General features: G+C 45.0%; 1 protein-coding gene across 6 annotated transcripts in view; it reads left to right on the top strand.

Annotated features, from left to right (window-relative positions):
• The window catches only part of Su(H) (recombining binding protein suppressor of hairless), a 499304-nt gene that overhangs the window by 443657 nt on the left and 35647 nt on the right, over nucleotides 1–20000 (top strand). For 5 of the 6 annotated variants that reach the window (XM_070094523.1, XM_070094522.1, XM_053788048.2 and 2 more), the window contains one exon: nucleotides 19627–19668. The exons of the other annotated variant lie outside the window; for it this stretch is intronic. In XM_070094523.1, coding sequence (XP_069950624.1) covers nucleotides 19627–19668 — 42 coding nt within the window. The remainder of the gene's footprint in view (nucleotides 1–19626; nucleotides 19669–20000) is intronic. 6 annotated transcript variants of the gene reach the window in all.

Below are 20000 nucleotides of genomic sequence, written 5' to 3' on the forward strand. Positions count from 1 at the left end.
TGTTGTGGTCACAGTACACACTGCTGACCTGTGTTGTGGTCACAGTACACACTGCTAACCTGTGTTGTGGTCACAGTACACACTGCTAACCTGTGTTGTGGTCACAGTACACACTGCTAACCTGTGTTGTGGTCACAGTACACACTGCTAACCTGTGTTGTGGTCACAGTACACACTACTGACCTGTGTTGTGGTCACAGTACACACTGCTGACCTGTGTTGTGGTCACAGTACACACTGCTAACCTGTGTTGTGGTCACAGTACACACTGCTAACCTGTGTTGTGGTCACAGTACACACTGCTAACCTGTGTTGTGGTCACAGTACACACTACTGACCTGTGTTGTGGTCACAGTACACACTGCTAACCTGTGTTGTGGTCACAGTACACACTGACCTGTGTTGTGGTCACAGTACACACTGACCTGTGTTGTGGTCACAGTACACACTACTGACCTGTGTTGTGGTCACAGTACATACTACTGACCTGTGTTGTGGTCACAGTACATACTACTGACCTGTGTTGTGGTCACAGTACACACTACTGACCTGTGTTGTGGTCACAGTACACACTGCTGACCTGTGTTGTGGTAACAGTACACACTGACCTGTGTTGTGGTCACAGTACACACTACTGACCTGTGTTGTGGTCACAGTACATACTACTGACCTGTGTTGTGGTCACAGTACACACTACTAACCTGTGTTGTGGTCACAGTACACACTACTAACCTGTGTTGTGGTCACAGTACACACTACTAACCTGTGTTGTGGTCACAGTACACACTACTAACCTGTGTTGTGGTCACAGTACACACTACTAACCTGTGTTGTGGTCACAGTACACACTACTGACCTGTGTTGTGGTCACAGTACACACTACTGACCTGTGTTGTGGTCACAGTACACACTACTGACCTGTGTTGTGGTCACAGTACACACTACTGACCTGTGTTGTGGTCACAGTACACACTACTGACCTGTGTTGTGGTCACAGTACACACTACTGACCTGTGTTGTGGTCACAGTACACACTACTGACCTGTGTTGTGGTCACAGTACACTACTGACCTGTGTTGTGGTCACAGTACACACTACTGACCTGTGTTGTGGTCACAGTACACACTACTGACCTGTGTTGTGGTCACAGTACACACTACTGTCCTGTGTTGTGGTCACAGTACACACTACTGACCTGTGTTGTGGTCACAGTACACACTACTGACCTGTGTTGTGGTCACAATACACACTACTGACCTGTGTTGTGGTCACAATACACACTACTGACCTGTGTTGTGGTCACAGTACACACTACTGACCTGTGTTGTGGTCACAGTACACACTACTGACCTGTGTTGTGGTCACAGTACACACTACTGACCTGTGTTGTGGTCACAGTACACACTACTGACCTGTGTTGTGGTCACAGTACACACTACTGACCTGTGTTGTGGTCACAGTACACACTACTGACCTGTGTTGTGGTCACAGTACACACTACTGACCTGTGTTGTGGTCACAGTACACACTGACCTGTGTTGTGGTCACAGTACACACTACTGACCTGTGTTGTGGTCACAGTACACACTGACCTGTGTTGTGGTCACAGTACACACTACTGACCTGTGTTGTGGTCACAGTACACACTACTGACCTGTGTTGTGGTCACAGTACACACTACTGACCTGTGTTGTGGTCACAGTACACACTACTGACCTGTGTTGTGGTCACAGTACACACTACTGACCTGTGTTGTGGTCACAGTACACACTACTGACCTGTGTTGTGGTCACAGTACACACTACTGACCTGTGTTGTGGTCACAGTACACACTACTGACCTGTGTTGTGGTCACAGTACACACTACTGACCTGTGTTGTGGTCACAGTACACACTACTGACCTGTGTTGTGGTCACAGTACACACTACTGACCTGTGTTGTGGTCACAGTACACACTACTGACCTGTGTTGTGGTCACAGTACACACTACTGACCTGTGTTGTGGTCACAGTACACACTACTGACCTGTGTTGTGGTCACAGTACACACTACTGACCTGTGTTGTGGTCACAGTACACACTACTGACCTGTGTTCTGGTCACAGTACACACTACTGACCTGTGTTGTGGTCACAGTACACACTACTGACCTGTGTTGTGGTCACAGTACACACTACTGACCTGTGTTGTGGTCGCAGTACACACTACTGACCTGTGTTGTGGTCGCAGTACACACTACTGCCCTGTGTTGTGGTTATAATACGCACTGCTGACCTGTGTTGTGATCACAGTACACACTACTGACCTGTGTTGTGGTCACTAAACACTGCTGACCTGTGTTGTGGTCACAGTACACATTACTGACCTGTGTTGTGGTCAGAGTACACACTGCTGACCTGTGTTATGGTCGCAGTACACACTGCTGACCTGTGTTGTGGTCACAGTACACACTACTGACCTGTGTTGTGGTCACAGTACAAACTACTGACTTCTGACTTACATTTAACAGTATAATTTAAGTGAAGGTGTTAAGTGTTCACGCTCCCGCAGTCGTAATAACATTTTTCCGCTGTACCAGTCTGTGATAACCCACATTTTGATAGCAAATTACTTCACGTGGATAATTTCCAAGGTAAGCCAAGTTTGTGTTGTGAGCAAGGTCGTGGGTGTGACTCACTAGGATGAGTCTGCCCAACACCTTGTTTTATCTGCACGGCTGACACGGCTGCCGTGACCGCAGGGCACGGTCACGCACACCTTGTGGTCACGGTTGATGTCATCTGCAGCAGCAGTCACGGCCCAAGGTCCTCCTTCCCTCGATGGTACTGCCTAGGTCTTCAATATTATTGTGTGCTCACACCTTGCAAGGCAGGAGAGCTGGGTAACAAAAGTTGACTGCAGGAATAAAGGCAGATCGTGTAAACTGCCAGAAACGCATCACAACATTTGGAAAGTATTCTCTGGAAAGTAAAAAGCAAGATAATTAATAATATATACATGGAAAATATTTGATGGTGAGGGTCCCAGTCTACTCAGTAGCATAACAGCTTGAAGAATTAGGCACATGTGCAGCACCTGGGTGTCTTTATTTGTAGACGTTTTTCCATCCAGTGGCTTTATCAAGGACATAACGTGAAAACTGTAGAGCTATATACAAAAGATGAGATAATCAGTGCCTCAGCCTTGGAGTTGGTGATGATCACCGTGTCTTCAAGACTACGGTGCTCCAAGGCTGAGGTACTGACTAACTCATCTTTTGTATATAGTTCTACAATCTTCACATTATGTCCTTGTATTATATATTGATAAAGTCACTGGGTGGCGAAATGTTTACAAATAAAGATACCCAGATGTTGCACATATGTCTAATTTTTCATCTTGCCAGTATTGTATACCATTCATGTAGAGCATAACAGCTTACTGGAGTGAGAGTATAACAAAGTGAGCAGAGTGGTGTATGGGCACCATAGGTTATCTACTGCCAGCAGATATAAAATATTGTGTGGAGGGGAAGGGGCCTGGAGATGTGGGGGTTTAGTGGGGGTGGTGGTAACTATTTTTTATACAAAATTATATAAACTGCAGTGTGAGATTGCACTATGATAGTTATAAAGTGGTAACAAGAGCTAGCTATGTTTCCCTCTCATATTCCATCACACGGGATGGGTTATGTAGATGACATAATGAACTGTGTTATCGTGAGCGGGGAGACTTCAGTAATAGTGGAAGAGGATAACGTCAAACATTCCACTGTGGGTTCAACAACTACGGTACCTTTAAAGGATTGTTTGAAGCAGAGCTGCAGTTACTATTACTTGGGAATTACTATCGCTCACCATGACCTATCTCACACACATGAAGGAAAAAAAGTGATTTATGACGATATTATCATCATACTTGTCCTCCAAAATACAACGAGCGTTTTCGTACACATTGCAGTTCCTTGGTTTCTGCCCCATCTAAATATCTACAAAAAATTGTAATTTAGGGAAATTACATAAAAGGACAGATGACTGTTGTAGTTCCTAAGAACGTTGGTTTCCATACACTCACATTTTATGTTTAAAAATATGTTGCATCATTACAGAGATAAATAGTCTTGTTAGTGTGGGTGGCGTACTGTTGTGGCTGTGTCAAGTTGTGTTGTTACAGGGGATGGGGAGGGAGGGGTGGCGTATGCTATTTAAAGGGTGGCATGCAAGGGTTGCGTGCGGGGTATGGTGCGGGTGGCGGGGGCGGGGGTGGTACTAGGGGTGGGTCAACATGTGAAGTGTGACAAGAGAACAAGTGTAGGAACGCAGGTATCCTTGAAGTGAGCCACACCCGCCACACAAAACACTGTAACATTACCTCTCCCTCAGGATACACACTTCACGCTCACTTCAACTTTCTGTCACTCCTACAATCACACTATTTACACTCACCTAGTTACACTCACCTAGTTACACTCACCCAGTTACACTCACCCAGTCACACTCACCCAGTTACACTCACCCAGTTACACTCACCCAGTCACACTCACCCAGTCACACTCACCCAGTTACACTCACCCAGTTACACTCACCCAGTTACACTCACCCAGTTATACTCGTAATTTAGGTCAAGTGTAACTTTATGAAGCAGTGGTGGCTGGTGGAGTGTGTGTGACGGGGGCAGTGGTAGCTCTACAGCAGTAGTTGGGCAGGGAAGCATCCCACCTAGGCAGTGAATGTCACATACCCCCTGGGTAGAGATGTGCCATGCCTGTAGGTGAGGTGTGAGCGTGCATGGTGGCACCCATTACCTTGCTCACCTGTCCAGTGGGAGGTGAAGGAGCAGGTGTGTTGCTCCCACATTAATTATTGATGAGCACTTCTGTGCCACCTGACCTCCCTCACACCCAAACTTTTACTCGCACTCATTAGTACTCTTACATCTTGCCTTTAATACTGAAGAATCTTATGTTTCTTGCATATAATACTGAAGAATCTTATATTTCTTGCCTATAATACTGAAGAATCTTACATTTCTTGCCTATAATACTGAAGAATCTTACATTTCTTGCCTATAATACTGAAGAATCTTATATTTCTTGCCTATAATACTGAAGAATCTTACATTTCTTGCCTATAATACTGAAGAATCTTATATTTCTTGCCTATAATACTGAAGAATCTTACATCTTGCCTTTAATACTGAAGAATCTTATATTTCTTGCCTTTAATACTGAAGAATCTTATATTTCTTGCCTGTAATACTGAAGAATCTTATATTTCTTGCCTATAATACTGAAGAATCTTATATTTCTTGCCTATAATACTGAAGAATCTTACATTTCTTGCCTATAATACTGAAGAATCTTATATTTCTTGCCTATAATACTGAAGAATCTTACATTTCTTGCCTTTAATACTGAAGAATCTTATATTTCTTGCCTATAATACTGAAGAATCTTACATTTCTTGCCTATAATACTGAAGAATCTTATATTTCTTGCCTATAATACTGAAGAATCTTATATTTCTTGCCTATAATACTGAAGAATCTTATATTTCTTGCCTATAATACTGAAGAATCTTATATTTCTTGCCTATAATACTGAAGAATCTTATATTTCTTGCCTATAATACTGAAGAATCTTACATTTCTTGCCTTTAATACTGAAGAATCTTATATTTCTTGCCTATAATACTGAAGAATCTTATATTTCTTGCCTATAATACTGAAGAATCTTACATTTCTTGCCTATAATACTGAAGAATCTTATATTTCTTGCCTATAATACTGAAGAATCTTACATTTCTTGCCTTTAATACTGAAGAATCTTATATTTCTTGCCTATAATACTGAAGAATCTTACATTTCTTGCCTATAATACTGAAGAATCTTATATTTCTTGCCTATAATACTGAAGAATCTTATATTTCTTGCCTATAATACTGAAGAATCTTATATTTCTTGCCTATAATACTGAAGAATCTTACATTTCTTGCCTATAATACTGAAGAATCTTACATTTCTTGCCTATAATACTGAAGAATCTTATATTTCTTGCCTATAATACTGAAGAATCTTATATTTCTTGCCTATAATACTGAAGAATCTTATATTTCTTGCCTATAATACTGAAGAATCTTATATTTCTTGCCTATAATACTGAAGAATCTTACATTTCTTGCCTTTAATACTGAAGAATCTTATATTTCTTGCCTATAATACTGAAGAATCTTACATTTCTTGCCTATAATACTGAAGAATCTTATATTTCTTGCCTATAATACTGAAGAATCTTATATTTCTTGCCTATAATACTGAAGAATCTTATATTTCTTGCCTATAATACTGAAGAATCTTATATTTCTTGCCTATAATACTGAAGAATCTTACATTTCTTGCCTATAATACTGAAGAATCTTACATTTCTTGCCTATAATACTGAAGAATCTTACATTTCTTGCCTATAATACTGAAGAATCTTACATTTCTTGCCTATAATACTGAAGAATCTTACATTTCTTGCCTATAATACTGAAGAATCTTACATTTCTTGCCTATAATACTGAAGAATCTTACATTTCTTGCCTATAATACTGAAGAATCTTACATTTCTTGCCTATAATACTGAAGAATCTTACATTTCTTGCCTATAATACTGAAGAATCTTACATTTCTTGCCTATAATACTGAAGAATCTTACATTTCTTGCCTATAATACTGAAGAATCTTACATTTCTTGCCTATAATACTGAAGAATCTTACATTTCTTGCCTATAATACTGAAGAATCTTACATTTCTTGCCTATAATACTGAAGAATCTTACATTTCTTGCATATAATACTGAAGAATCTTACATTTCTTGCCTATAATACTGAAGAATCTTAAATTTCTTGCCTATAATACTGAAGAATCTTACATTTCTTGCCTATAATACTGAAGAATCTTACATTTCTTGCCTATAATACTGAAGAATCTTACATTTCTTGCATATAATACTGAAGAATCTTACATCTTGCTTATATTCGCACAAACACACAAACACACAAACAATGAGGATAAATTTCCAGCTGAGGTTGTCTTTAACAGATATTTCAATATTTATACTGACTACAGTACAGTGTTCCGGCATGACGGAAGTACATGTATATGTAACAGACGAAGGTGACAGGAACATGACACACAGGTGGTGGGAACATGACAGAAGTGGTGGGAACATGAGGCAGGCATCAGTGCACAAACCATAGTAACTGCGTGATAGGTCAGTATCAACTCTCCCACATATTACGCCAGGTGCTGACAAACATATTTGTTCTTAATCTCTCCCACATTTGACTGCAAAGTGACCCTGAAGTTGTATATCTTTACTCCTCTTCCTGGATTACCTGGAGGTTATTCCGGGGATCAACGCCCCCGCGGCCCGGTCCATGACCAGGCCTCCCGATGGATCAGGGCCTGATCAACTAGGCTGTTACTGCTGGCCGCTCGCAGTCCAACGTACGAGCCACAGCCCGGCTGATCCGGCACTGACTTTAGGTATCTGTCCAGCTCTCTCTTGAAGGCAGCCAGGGGTTTATTGGCAATTCCCCTAATGCTTGATGGGAGGCTGTTGAACAGTTTTGGGCCCCGGACACTTATGGTGTTTTCCCTTAGTGTACCCCCTCCTCCCGTATCCCCCTTCCCTGGATAAATCCAGGAAAGTGTAGCTGCAGGAGCGAGACTAACACCATGCACACGGTGTACTCTATTGTTTGTATTTAAACTGTTTTTTTATTCCCCAGTGGTTGTAGCACCGTGTAGCTGGTGCGTGTGCATGGTTGCATGTGTAGATGGCTGCTTGCGTGTAGATGGCTGCTTGTTTGTAGATGGCTGCTTGTTTGTAGATGGCTGCTTGTTTGTAGATGGCTGCTTGTTTGTAGATGGCTGCTTGTGTGTACATGGCTGCTTGTGTGTACATGGCTGCTTGTTTGTAGATGGCTGCTTGTTTGTAGATGGCTGCTTGTTTGTAGATGGCTGCTTGTGTGTAGATGGCTGCTTGTGTGTAGATGGCTGCTTGTTTGTAGATGGCTGCTTGTTTGTAGATGGCTGCTTGTTTGTAGATGGCTGCTTGTTTGTAGATGGCTGCTTGTGTGTAGATGGCTGCTTGTTTGTAGATGGCTGCTTGTTTGTAGATGGCTGCTTGTTTGTAGATGGCTGCTTGTGTGTAGATGGCTGCTTGTTTGTAGATGGCTGCTTGTTTGTAGATGGCTGCTTGTTTGTAGATGGCTGCTTGTTTGTAGATGGCTGCTTGTGTGTAGATGGCTGCTTGTTTGTAGATGGCTGCTTGTTTGTAGATGGCTGCTTGTGTGTAGATGGCTGCTTGTGTGTAGATGGCTGCTTGTTTGTAGATGGCTGCTTGTTTGTAGATGGCTGCTTGTTTGTAGATGGCTGCTTGTGTGTAGATGGCTGCTTGTTTGTAGATGGCTGCTTGCGTGTAGATGGCTGCTTGCGTGTAGATGGCTGCTTGCGTGTAGATGGCTGATTGCGTGTAGATGGCTGCTTGTTTGTAGATGGCTGCTTGTGTGTAGATGACTGCTTGTTTGTAGATGGCTGCTTGCGTGTAGATGGCTGCTTGTTTGTAGATGGCTGCTTGCGTGTAGATGGCTGCTTGCGTGTAGATGGCTGCTTGCGTGTAGATGGCTGCTTGTTTGTAGATGGCTGCTTGTGTGTAGATGGCTGCTTGTTTGTAGATGGCTGCTTGCGTGTAGATGGCTGCTTGCGTGTAGATGGCTGCTTGTTTGTAGATGGCTGCTTGCGTGTAGATGGCTGCTTGTTTGTAGATGGCTGCTTGCGTGTAGATGGCTGCTTGTTTGTAGATGGCTGCTTGCGTGTAGATGGCTGCTTGTTTGTAGATGGCTGCTTGCGTGTAGATGGCTGCTTGTTTGTAGATGGCTGCTTGCGTGTAGATGGCTGCTTGTTTGTAGATGGCTGCTTGCGTGTAGATGGCTGCTTGTTTGTGGATGGCTGCTTGCGTGTAGATGGCTGCTTGTTTGTAGATGGCTGCTTGCGTGTAGATGGCTGCTTGTTTGTAGATGGCTGCTTGCGTGTAGATGGCTGCTTGTTTGTAGATGACTGCTTGCGTGTAGATGGCTGCTTGCGTGTAGATGGCTGCTTGTTTGTAGATGGCTGCTTGCGTGTAGATGGCTGCTTGTTTGTAGATGGCTGCTTGCGTGTAGATGGCTGCTTGTTTGTAGATGGCTGCTTGCGTGTAGATGGCTGCTTGTTTGTAGATGGCTGCTTGCGTGTAGATGGCTGCTTGCGTGTAGATGGCTGCTTGCGTGTAGATGGCTGCTTGTTTGTAGATGGCTGCTTGCGTGTAGATGGCTGCTTGCGTGTAGATGGCTGCTTGTTTGTAGATGGCTGCTTGCGTGTAGATGGCTGCTTGCGTGTAGATGGCTGCTTGTTTGTAGATGGCTGCTTGCGTGTAGATGGCTGCTTGTTTGTAGATGGCTGCTTGCGTGTAGATGGCTGCTTGCGTGTAGATGGCTGCTTGTTTGTAGATGGCTGCTTGTGTGTAGATGGCTGCTTGTTTGTAGATGGCTGCTTGCGTGTAGATGGCTGCTTGCGTGTAGATGGCTGCTTGCGTGTAGATGGCTGATTGTTTGTAGATGGCTGCTTGCGTGTAGATGGCTGCTTGCGTGTAGATGGCTGCTTGCGTGTAGATGGCTGCTTGCGTGTAGATGGCTGCTTGTTTGTAGATGGCTGCTTGTGTGTAGATGGCTGCTTGCGTGTAGATGGCTGCTTGTGTGTAGATGGCTGCTTGCGTGTAGATGGCTGCTTGCGTGTAGATGGCTGCTTGCGTGTAGATGGCTGCTTGTTTGTAGATGGCTGCTTGCGTGTAGATGGCTGATTGTTTGTAGATGGCTGCTTGTTTGTAGATGGCTGCTTGTGTGTAGATGGCTGCTTGTTTGTAGATGGCTGCTTGTGTGTAGATGGCTGCTTGCGTGTAGATGGCTGCTTGCGTGTAGATGGCTGCTTGCGTGTAGATGGCTGCTTGCGTGTAGATGGCTGCTTGCGTGTAGATGGCTGCTTGTGTGTAGATGGCTGCTTGCGTGTAGATGGCTGCTTGTGTGTAGATGGCTGCTTGTTTGTAGATGGCTGCTTGCGTGTAGATGGCTGCTTGCGTGTAGATGGCTGCTTGTTTGTAGATGGCTGCTTGCGTGTAGATGGCTGCTTGCGTGTAGATGGCTGCTTGCGTGTAGATGGCTGCTTGCGTGTAGATGGCTGCTTGCGTGTAGATGGCTGCTTGCGTGTAGATGGCTGCTTGCGTGTAGATGGCTGCTTGCGTGTGTACGCTTGTAAGCTTCAACATGGAGTGATTATTATTATTATTATTATTATTATTATTATTATTATTATTATTATTATTATTATTACATTCATTGGGAAACGCTAAACTTTTAGGGATCAATGTAGTTCCTGTGGAATGGAATTCAATAAGATTTGATGTGAGGTAGGTATACATTGTCCTGACCTAGATAATATATGCAGTGTGAGCAGCTGTCAGCTTCTTGATAACTGATAATCCAGTTACAGTTACTCAAAATACACAGGAAGCTGGTCCCAGGGTTGCTACACGGAGTGAGGCGACCACAGTTTCTCACTCCATGTCAACGCTATTTAGAGAAACTAAGTATTATGGCTGTAATTTAAACACCACTGATAACTCAAGACAACTTGTCTCTCACTATGATGTTTTCAGTCGCTTTTATGTAAGCCAGAGTTTGATTTTAAAAAATACAATTTTTAATATACATTTGCTTTTTGCAGTGAAGTTGACCTTTAAAAGTTTGTGTTTATTAAACATCAGCTGGCCAGAGTTATTCTGCAGGTTAAACACTTGTCCAGTCACTGCTCGTCTCTCGTTGAAGTTATAATCCAGTAACACTAAGGTTAGGTTAGGTACGATTTGTCAAGAAACAGGACAAGTGTTTCCTAACGCGAGTCTTAGTTATATGATAACCCGCAGAAGGAGCTTCTGGTCATCTGATCGAGACTTTCCACTGGCTTACCCGTCTCCACCCCTTTAAAAATTATGGTTATGATTAAAATAATTTTAAACTAACACTGAAGAACGCTTGAAACACCAGCTTTATGAACCGCAATTAACTCTTATTGTATATACACCGAGGTATAAATTTCTACACCCCTCGCTTTATAGTATACCCGAGGATATACCTTACTCTGTGGCATGACGTAGAGGGCCAGACGGAGGAGTGCCAACCAGCATCAGTGGGAACAGTGCCAGCCTGGTCCATCAGTCCCCCCCCCTTCCCTCCCTTCACGCACACACCGACCTTGGCCTGGGAATGGGAATCCTGCCACCCGTCCTCCACACACCTCACATTCCCAAAACACACACACACACACACACACACACACACACACACACACACACACACACACACACACACACACACACACACACACACACCCTAGTAGCGACCAATGAAGAGACGGAGCCAGGAGCTGTGAATCGACCCATGCAACCAGTTAGGTGAGTACACACACACATGCTACGGGAAGCCTTGAATCTTTCTACAGAAATTGCCGAATAGATAATAAGAGGGAGGCCAGAGCAAGAGTACCAACTGAGAGGGAGGCCAGAGTACCAGCTGAGAGGAAGACCAAAGTACCATCTGAGAGAGCGGCCAGAGTGCCATCTGAGAGGAAGACCAAAGTACCATCTGAGAGAGCGGCCAGAGTACCATCTGAGAGGAAGGCCAAAGTACCTTCTGAGAGAGCGGCCAGAGTACTATCTGAGAGGGAGGCCAAAGTACCTTCTGAGAGAGCGGCCAGAGTACCATCTGAGAGGGAGGCCAAAGTACCATCTGAGAGAGCGGCCAGAGTACTATCTGAGAGGGAGGCCACTGTACCATCTGAGAGGCAGGCCACAGTACCATCTGAGAGGGAGGCCACAGTACCATCTGAGAGGGAGGCCACTGTACCATCTGAGAGGGAGGCCACAGTACCATCTGAGGGAGGCCACAGTACCATCTGAGGGAGGCCACAGTACCATCTGAGAGGGAGGCAACAGTACCATCTGAGAGGGAGGCCACAGTACCATCTGAGAGGGAGGCCACAGTACCATCTGAGAGGGAGGCCACAGTACCATCTGAGAGGGAGGCCACAGTACCATCTGAGAGGGAGGCCACTGTACCATATGAGAGGGAGGCCACAGTACCATCTGAGAGGGAGACCACAGTACCATCTGAGGGAGGCCACAGTGCCATCTGAGAGGGAGGCCACAGTACCATCTGAGAGGGAGACCACAGTACCATCTGAGGGAGGCCACAGTACCATCTGAGAGGGAGACCACAGTACCATCTGAGGGAGGCCACAGTACCATCTGAGAGGGAGGCCACAGTACCATCTGAGAGGGAGGCCACAGTACCATCTGAGAGGGAGGCCACTGTACCATCTGAGAGGGAGGCCACAGTACCATCTGAGAGGGAGACCACAGTACCATCTGAGAGGGAGGCCACAGTACCATCTGAGAGGGAGACCACAGTACCATCTGAGGGAGGCCACAGTGCCATCTGAGAGGGAGGCCACAGTACCATCTGAGAGGGAGGCCACAGTACCATCTGAGAGGGAGACCACAGTACCATCTGAGGGAGGCCACAGTGCCATCTGAGAGGGAGGCCACAGTACCATCTTAGAGGGAGGCCACTGTACCATCTGAGAGGGAGGCCACAGTACCATCTGAGAGGGAGGCCACAGTACCATCTGAGAGGGAGGCCACAGTACCATCTGAGAGGGAGGCCACAGTACCATCTGAGAGGGAAACCACAGTACCATCTGAGGGAGGCCACAGTGCCATCTGAGAGGGAGGCCACAGTACCATCTGAGAGGGAGGCCACAGTACCATCTGAGAGGGAGACCACAGTACCATCTGAGGGAGGCCACAGTACCATCTGAGAGGGAGACCACAGTACCATCTGAGGGAGGCCACAGTACCATCTGAGAGGGAGGCCACAGTACCATCTGAGAGGGAGACCACGGTACCATCTGAGGGAGGCCACAGTACCATCTGAGAGAGAGGCCACAGTACCATCTGAGAGGGAGACCACAGTACCATCTGAGGGAGGCCACAGTACCATCTGAGAGGGAGACCACAGTACCATCTGAGGGAGGCCACAGTACCATCTGAGAGGGAGGCCACAGTACCATCTGAGAGGGAGACCACAGTACCATCTGAGGGAGGCCACAGTACCATCTGAGAGGGAGGCAGTTAACAGAATAGCAAAGAAAAATTCTCTCAGCTTTTCTGTTTTAGTTCATGTAAAGACAATAACTTGGACGATGTAGTCACAGCTGCCACATATCACAAGAGTTTTGAGGAATCTTAAGGAAGGAGGCATTCATGTTACTACACATCATGCGGGAGACCAGTACTGGAGTACCTGTGTGACCTACACATCATACTGGAGACCAGTACTGGAGTACCTGTGTGACATGCTCACATCATCAGCACGAAGAAAGATTGAGAATGTTAAAAAGTTTGCTACAAGGTTACTCCATCAGTCACAAACATTGCATATCAAGATAGGCTAAGACAGATATAATTTGATTCTCGCCATATCGTGAAAGTAACAGTGTAAGGACTACGGGTGATCGAACCGCCGTCTTTGCAATTGCAAGTTCAGAGGACGAGTAAACAGAACAAAGGGACACAGCTGGAAACTGGAGGCTAAAGTGTGCCAAAGGGACATAAACATTTCCTCGATTGTGAGGGTCATGAACACATGTAGTGCATTAGGAAGGGAAAATTAATAACTGAAATTAAAAGCAGATATTACAAGAGTCCACAAGGGCTGGGTATAAGCCAGCTTTCAGTAGTACATTATTATTATAATCAAGGGGGGAAGCGCTAAACCCAGAGGATTATACAGCGCCTGGGGGGGGGATGTGGAAGGCATTCAGGCTTAATTCAGGGAACTGGAGCACAGATCCAATTCCCTAAATCAAGAGCCCCTCACCAACATCAAGGAACCTTCCTTGAGGGGTTCAGTAGTACAGACAACTAGGAATCAACCCCCGCTGACACAACTAGGGATCAACCCCCGCTGACACAACTAGGGATCAACCCCCGCTGACACAACTAGGGATCAACCCCCGCTGACACAACTAGGGATCAACCCCCGCTGACACAACTAGGTAAATATACACCCACGCACCTTCTTGAATTCATCTTGTGATGGTGGTATAGGTAGTAATGTTAGCTATCTTTGACAGGGATGATATGAAGTAGCAGTCATGGTTCTTATGTAGGTGCACAAGTCATGTGTTTTGTTGTGACGGTGGTAGTTGTGGTGAAGGTGTCAGGGAGTATGTATAGGCTCCGTTAACCATAATTATGGTGTCACATTCATCTTTGTAAAAATACCAGGTATCAGCCGACGTATTTCCATGTTAGCTTCAGGGCTGGGGCGAGGGTAAACTGTTTGCTTGCTGGTGTCTGCCTGTTTCTTGCTGCCCCTCTCCTGCTTCTTGCTTGCTGGTGCCTGCTTGCTGCTGCTGCTGTTGCTTGCCCTCTTGGTTAGTGAATTGGGTTTTAAATCTATCAATTTCACGAGGGTCATTCAAGTTTAACGTAACCTGTTCACTACCAGTCAAGGATATTTTAATCCCTAAAACAGAGATAAAAAATATACTCTGAATGTATATACACAGCGACATACTCCTTCTTGATTGTCCTCTTATGTTAGCCTTCCGGGTGCATGTGTAGGATGTTGTTGCAACCTTGTTGTTATTGGTGTGTAGTTGGCCCACATGGTGTGAGCTCAGCAATGTTGGTGCTTGGAGACACATACGTGCTGATCCTGGTTAATCACTTGCAGCGGTGTGCTGTGTTATGCTGCCCAGCTGACTCACAGCTACTCTGTGCCCATTGTAACGCACATTTTCTTACTGGACATTGTAAGATGTATTTTGTGTGTCTATTAGATTCTGTAATATTCCAAATTAACTCAAATCATCAACAATGGTGTTATTGACAAACAGATTCATTATCAAAAGAAAAAAAAAGGTCCCCGTGTAACAAGTGTGATAAACAAGCTCCATAAGACATTTATGTGGCTTGGTTGACAATGTACTGAGCTCATATACTGAGTATCTGTGGTTCGATCCCCAGCATGAGCGGAAACGTTGGATATGTTTCTTCACACTTGCTGTTCCTGTTTACAACCTGATTGATCAGGCCCTGATCCACCGGGAGGCCGCGGTGGACGCGGGGACGTTGACCCCCAGAATATCTTCCTGGTACACATCATATATCAGAGTAACCCAGAATTTAATTATTTGTAAGCAAGACAAACTAAACAAAATACGCGTAAAGCAGCGTTCGCAAAAGGACTGTAAACACAGAGGAGTAAAACAGGTGAAATTTCAATTAGAAATAAAACACTGAAAATAATATTTTATATAAACACTACAACAAGTGTGGTACCAGAGAACAGTGTCTTTGCTACTCTGGGAACTGCTAATAACATGCAGTGTTACACGTGACTGTGATGACATTTAATAAGATAAGTAGACTTGATAAGTTCCATTGCTAAGTCAGTATCCCATGCGTCTTGCTTACACATATCATAACATCAACATTGTGTCAGTATGTATCCTGGTTACACAAACCAACGTCAGTATTGTGTCAGTTTCCTTAATGTCTTGATCGTTTTATACATGTTCACAACTTGTCCGTACCACTTACACTACTAGTTCTTACTCGTATTAGTGGTTGCAGTGATTGAGCCTCAGCTCCTGCCCCGCCTCTCCACTGGTCGCTAATATATTGTGTGTATTAAACAGGTGTGTGTGTGTGTCGGGAGAAGGGAAAGGCTAAAGGAATGCTACACAGATAACCCGCACATAGGAGAGAGGAGCTTACGACAACGCTTCGGTTCGACTTGGACCGAAACGTCGTCGTAAGCTCCTCTCTCTCTCTTATGTGTGGGTTATTTATATATTGTTCCAGTCACGGTATTGTGCCTTTTTGTTCTTTAGAGGAATTCTGTGTTATCGTGTGTTCGCCGACTTTCATTTTTAGTGTCCCCCTCATTATTCCCTTCCTCCTCTCTACCTTCCTTCCTTTCCACCTTTCCCTTCCCCTCCCATACATTACCCAAACAGTTCACCTGCTGGTGTTCATATATGAGTGAAGGACTCTGGTGTTTTTTGGGTGGTGTATCACCGTGTTTGGAGAGTGATACACGGGGCGACTTTCCCTGTTTTTGTCCAAGTGGTGTAATGTTGAGCCGAGATTGTGTGAACGTGGTGGTTTTATCGGCTGATGCAACCCAGCAATTTTCAAGAGGTGTTATTTATAAGTTTCCTTGAACCGTTTAGCTTGTGGCTGTGCCGGGGGTGTTACTGGGCCCTCCTAGCTAGCTCCCAGCTGCTGCTGCTAGGCTCACTCTCTGACTCAGATGATACTAGGTTCACTCTCTGGCTTCCAGCTGCTGATGTTGGGCTCCCTCCTAGGCTTCGAGCTGCTGGTTTCCTCCTAGGCTCCCAGCTGCTGCTGCTGCTGCTGCTGAGTTCCTCCTAGGCTCCCAGCTGCTGCTGCTGCTGGGTTCCTCCTAGGCTCCCAGCTGCTGCTGCTGCTGCTGGGTTGCTTCCTAGGCTCCCAGCTGCTGCTGCTACTGCTGGGTTGCTTCCTAGGCTCGCAGCTGCTGCTGCTGGATTGCTTCCTAGGATCCCAGCTGCTGCTGCTGGGTTGCTTCCTAGGCTCCCAGCTGCTGCTGCTGGGTTGCTTCCTAGGATCCCAGCTACTGCTGCTGGGTTGCTTCCTAGGCTCCCAGCTGCTGCTGCTGTTGGGTTGCTTCCTAGGCTCCCAGCTGCTGCTGGGTTGCTTCCTGGGCTCCCAGCTCACCAAACAGTTTTTTGCATTCTTAGAATTCCAGTTACGCTTTCCAAAGCTGGTGCGTGTTAGGCGTAGAGTACCAGCGTGTTACGCGCGTAACACGACCTCTTGCCCATTACCATACCTACTCTTGAAACTGTATATTGTGTTACTGTGATGGTGATAGTAAGATGAGGAGGGGAGGGTTGGCATGTGGTGTGGATGGGTTAATGGGGCTATGGAGGAGTTAGTGTGAGTATGGAAGGTGGGAGGTGAACACGTACCGGGAAGGTGCGAGGTAGTGTGTGGAAAGTAGAGGAGCATGAGGTCTTTTTAAGACTTCGTGAGGTATCGTAAAGGATAGGAAAAATAGATCATGCGGGAGACAGAGAAGCAGCCAGTGTGGTAGCGGCCATCTTGTGTGTGTATGTGTGTGATGGTCCTGCCCCTCTCCCTCCCACCATCCTCCGCTCTTTTCCTCTTTCTCCTCCTCCTGCTCCTCCTCTGCTTCTTCTCCAGCTTCTTATCACTTTGGTGGTACTGGTGTGGCTGTGGTGGTGGCGTGGGTGCCAGGGGGCGGCCCTGAGCACCCGCCCTGAATCAATACAAGAGCACCACAGTTTGTTTCTGTGTGTGTGTGTGTGTGTGTGTGTGTGTGTGTGTGTGTGTGTGTGTGTGTGTGTGTGTGTGTGTTTGTGTGTCCTTCACAAATCTCTTATACACCTGACACACGTGCCTTACATAACTGTCACAGATAACTTAAAGCAAGTTTGACAAAAATCTACGCTTTTCATAAAACCATTACACATGTGTTACACCAGTTTTATAATTACTGTGACAGGTGTGTCACCACCATCAGTAACTCAGTGTAAATAATGGTAACAACTTTATGGCGTCATTAATGAAGGTCTGGGGAAGGAAGGTAGTCAAGATGATGCAAGTTAAAACACTAGACTTCCTTATACCAAAACCCAGGTGGTGGCCTATTTCATGTTCCTTCATGTGGTCTTGTCAGTGATATTACTCATGGAGGCAGCGCTAAACCTATAGGGGATTGGGATGCAATTAGATTTGATCCAAGGAAAGAGAGGGCAGTTCCATTTCTTTGGACGAAAAGCCTTGCACCTGCATCAAGACACCTTTCTCTGTAGAGTTGAGTTCATAAATGGAGTGTGCGGAGGTGGCATTGTTTCTGGTGTAGTGTACATGTGTTACTCATCATGTTGTTAGTAATGGCGTATGTTGATACGTGTGAGAAACACTGTTTATTGCCTAGTTTAAGCCACATTGTTAAGGGCACACACAAAGATGTGAGATGCGAGAGGTTAAGGGCGAGCTTTCTTGGAGTTTCAAGGCTGTCAGCTCCTATTGGCCAAGAAGCTGGAGGTGGGCGGGGCCTAGCCACCCGGCAGCCAATAAGCATCCGCAGCAGTGTATAGATCTCTCCCCTTCAGCCTCCTGGCCACTCCCACCTCTCCAGCACTACAACCTGGAACTTACCGCTGGATATCGTACACAATCACAACTCCTAGTCTCAATCTTTTTTTTGTGTTTTGCTTGCCCTATGTTATTTGTACCTAGTCACTTGTTACCTTCACTCATCACCTGTGCAACTCCTGTTACTTAATACCACTTGTTACCTGAGTTTCTCAGGTGATGACCGCTGTCTCTCAAGACGTTTGTCCGTGATGCAGTGTGTCCTTCGCTGGTGTTGTCACTACACTCACCGACGTGTCTGCCGTCCGTCTTCCCACCTAACCAAATCGCCCCATTGTTGTTGGCTTTATTATTTACTACGTGTCTTGTCTATAGACTGAAGATGACTGTTGCTCTCATAACTACTTGGTCGCGCTAATAATGGCTCAGTCACCCGCATGACAAAAAAACAAAAACAAAAGGTCGACCTCTGTGCATCCTCTGGAGAAAATTATAAATTCAACTCCAGGTTCATGTTAAAATTTTATGATAAGTTTTCATTTAGCTGAATTCATGTTTATTTTTTGTGATACGAGAATTTTAGCAGAAGTAAATGGGTGAATGAGTGTTGATGATGATAATAATAATAATACAGTCAGAACTAAGCGTTAAACCCATAAGGGTCACACAGTGCTAATGAGTGTTGCAGAAAACGAATTTGAAATACAGTTTGAGTGTTGCGTTGTAATGGTGGTATGAGAACAGTTTGTTTGATTTAAATTTTTTAACCAAATTTGAGAAGGCTTAAATACCTGAGGTGGGTATTAAAGTAAAGCGCTTGAGTGTATATACACTGCGAGAGATCCACTCCTTACTGTGTGTATACAGAGACAACGTACATTTCAGTGTGTATGAACCAAGATATACACTTCAGTGTATATTCACTGAGATACACATTTCTCACTATATATATTGAGAGATATTAATGTGTGTGTCTATATACTTAAGAGATGAGTGTAAGTTGGTCGCCTCCACTAATCTTGTACCACCTTCATGTACAAGCCAAGAGCTCATTACTGTACTTCTGATAATTTCCTTACTCCAGCTTTGTAAATTACTGAATTTCATAACCGTGTTTGTGCAGCATAGAGCAGATAATAGTGGTAGTGACACTTCCTTATAGAGCACTTTCCTCGTGTGTTATAGTGTAAGTTAGAAACTAACAATAAGGTAGGTGTGTGTGTGTGTGTCTGTCTGTCTGTGGTGTATTACCCACTGGTGTCTCCAACTATGTGTGGGAAGCGTGAACCTTCACAGCAGTAGACTGACTTCTCTTGTTTCTTCTCCTCCCCAGCGTGGCCCTCAGCAGATGTCAAGCCTTACGGATTTCACAGATGTAAGCTCCTCATCCTGTTCTTGTTATCCATGTTGTGCCGTGGCCTCGCTTGTGCCTCTTTCATGCTTCTCTCTCTGGCTTTAAAATTTTTAACCCACACGGTTCATGCTGCACCTTACACTGTCACAATGTTAAGGCACACGCAGTATAATACGATTCTTTATTGACAGCGTTTCGCCCAAACAGTGGACTTTATCAAGTCACAAACTGGTCTGTTTGTGACTTGATAAAGTCCACTTTATCAAGTCACAAACAGACCAGTTTGTGACTTGATAAAGTCCACTGTGGGCGAAATGTTGTCAATAAAGAATCGTATTATACTGCATTTGTGT

This window comes from Cherax quadricarinatus, chromosome 46 (assembly GCF_038502225.1).
Source record: "Cherax quadricarinatus isolate ZL_2023a chromosome 46, ASM3850222v1, whole genome shotgun sequence".
In the NCBI taxonomy this organism is placed as follows: domain Eukaryota; kingdom Metazoa; phylum Arthropoda; class Malacostraca; order Decapoda; family Parastacidae; genus Cherax; species Cherax quadricarinatus.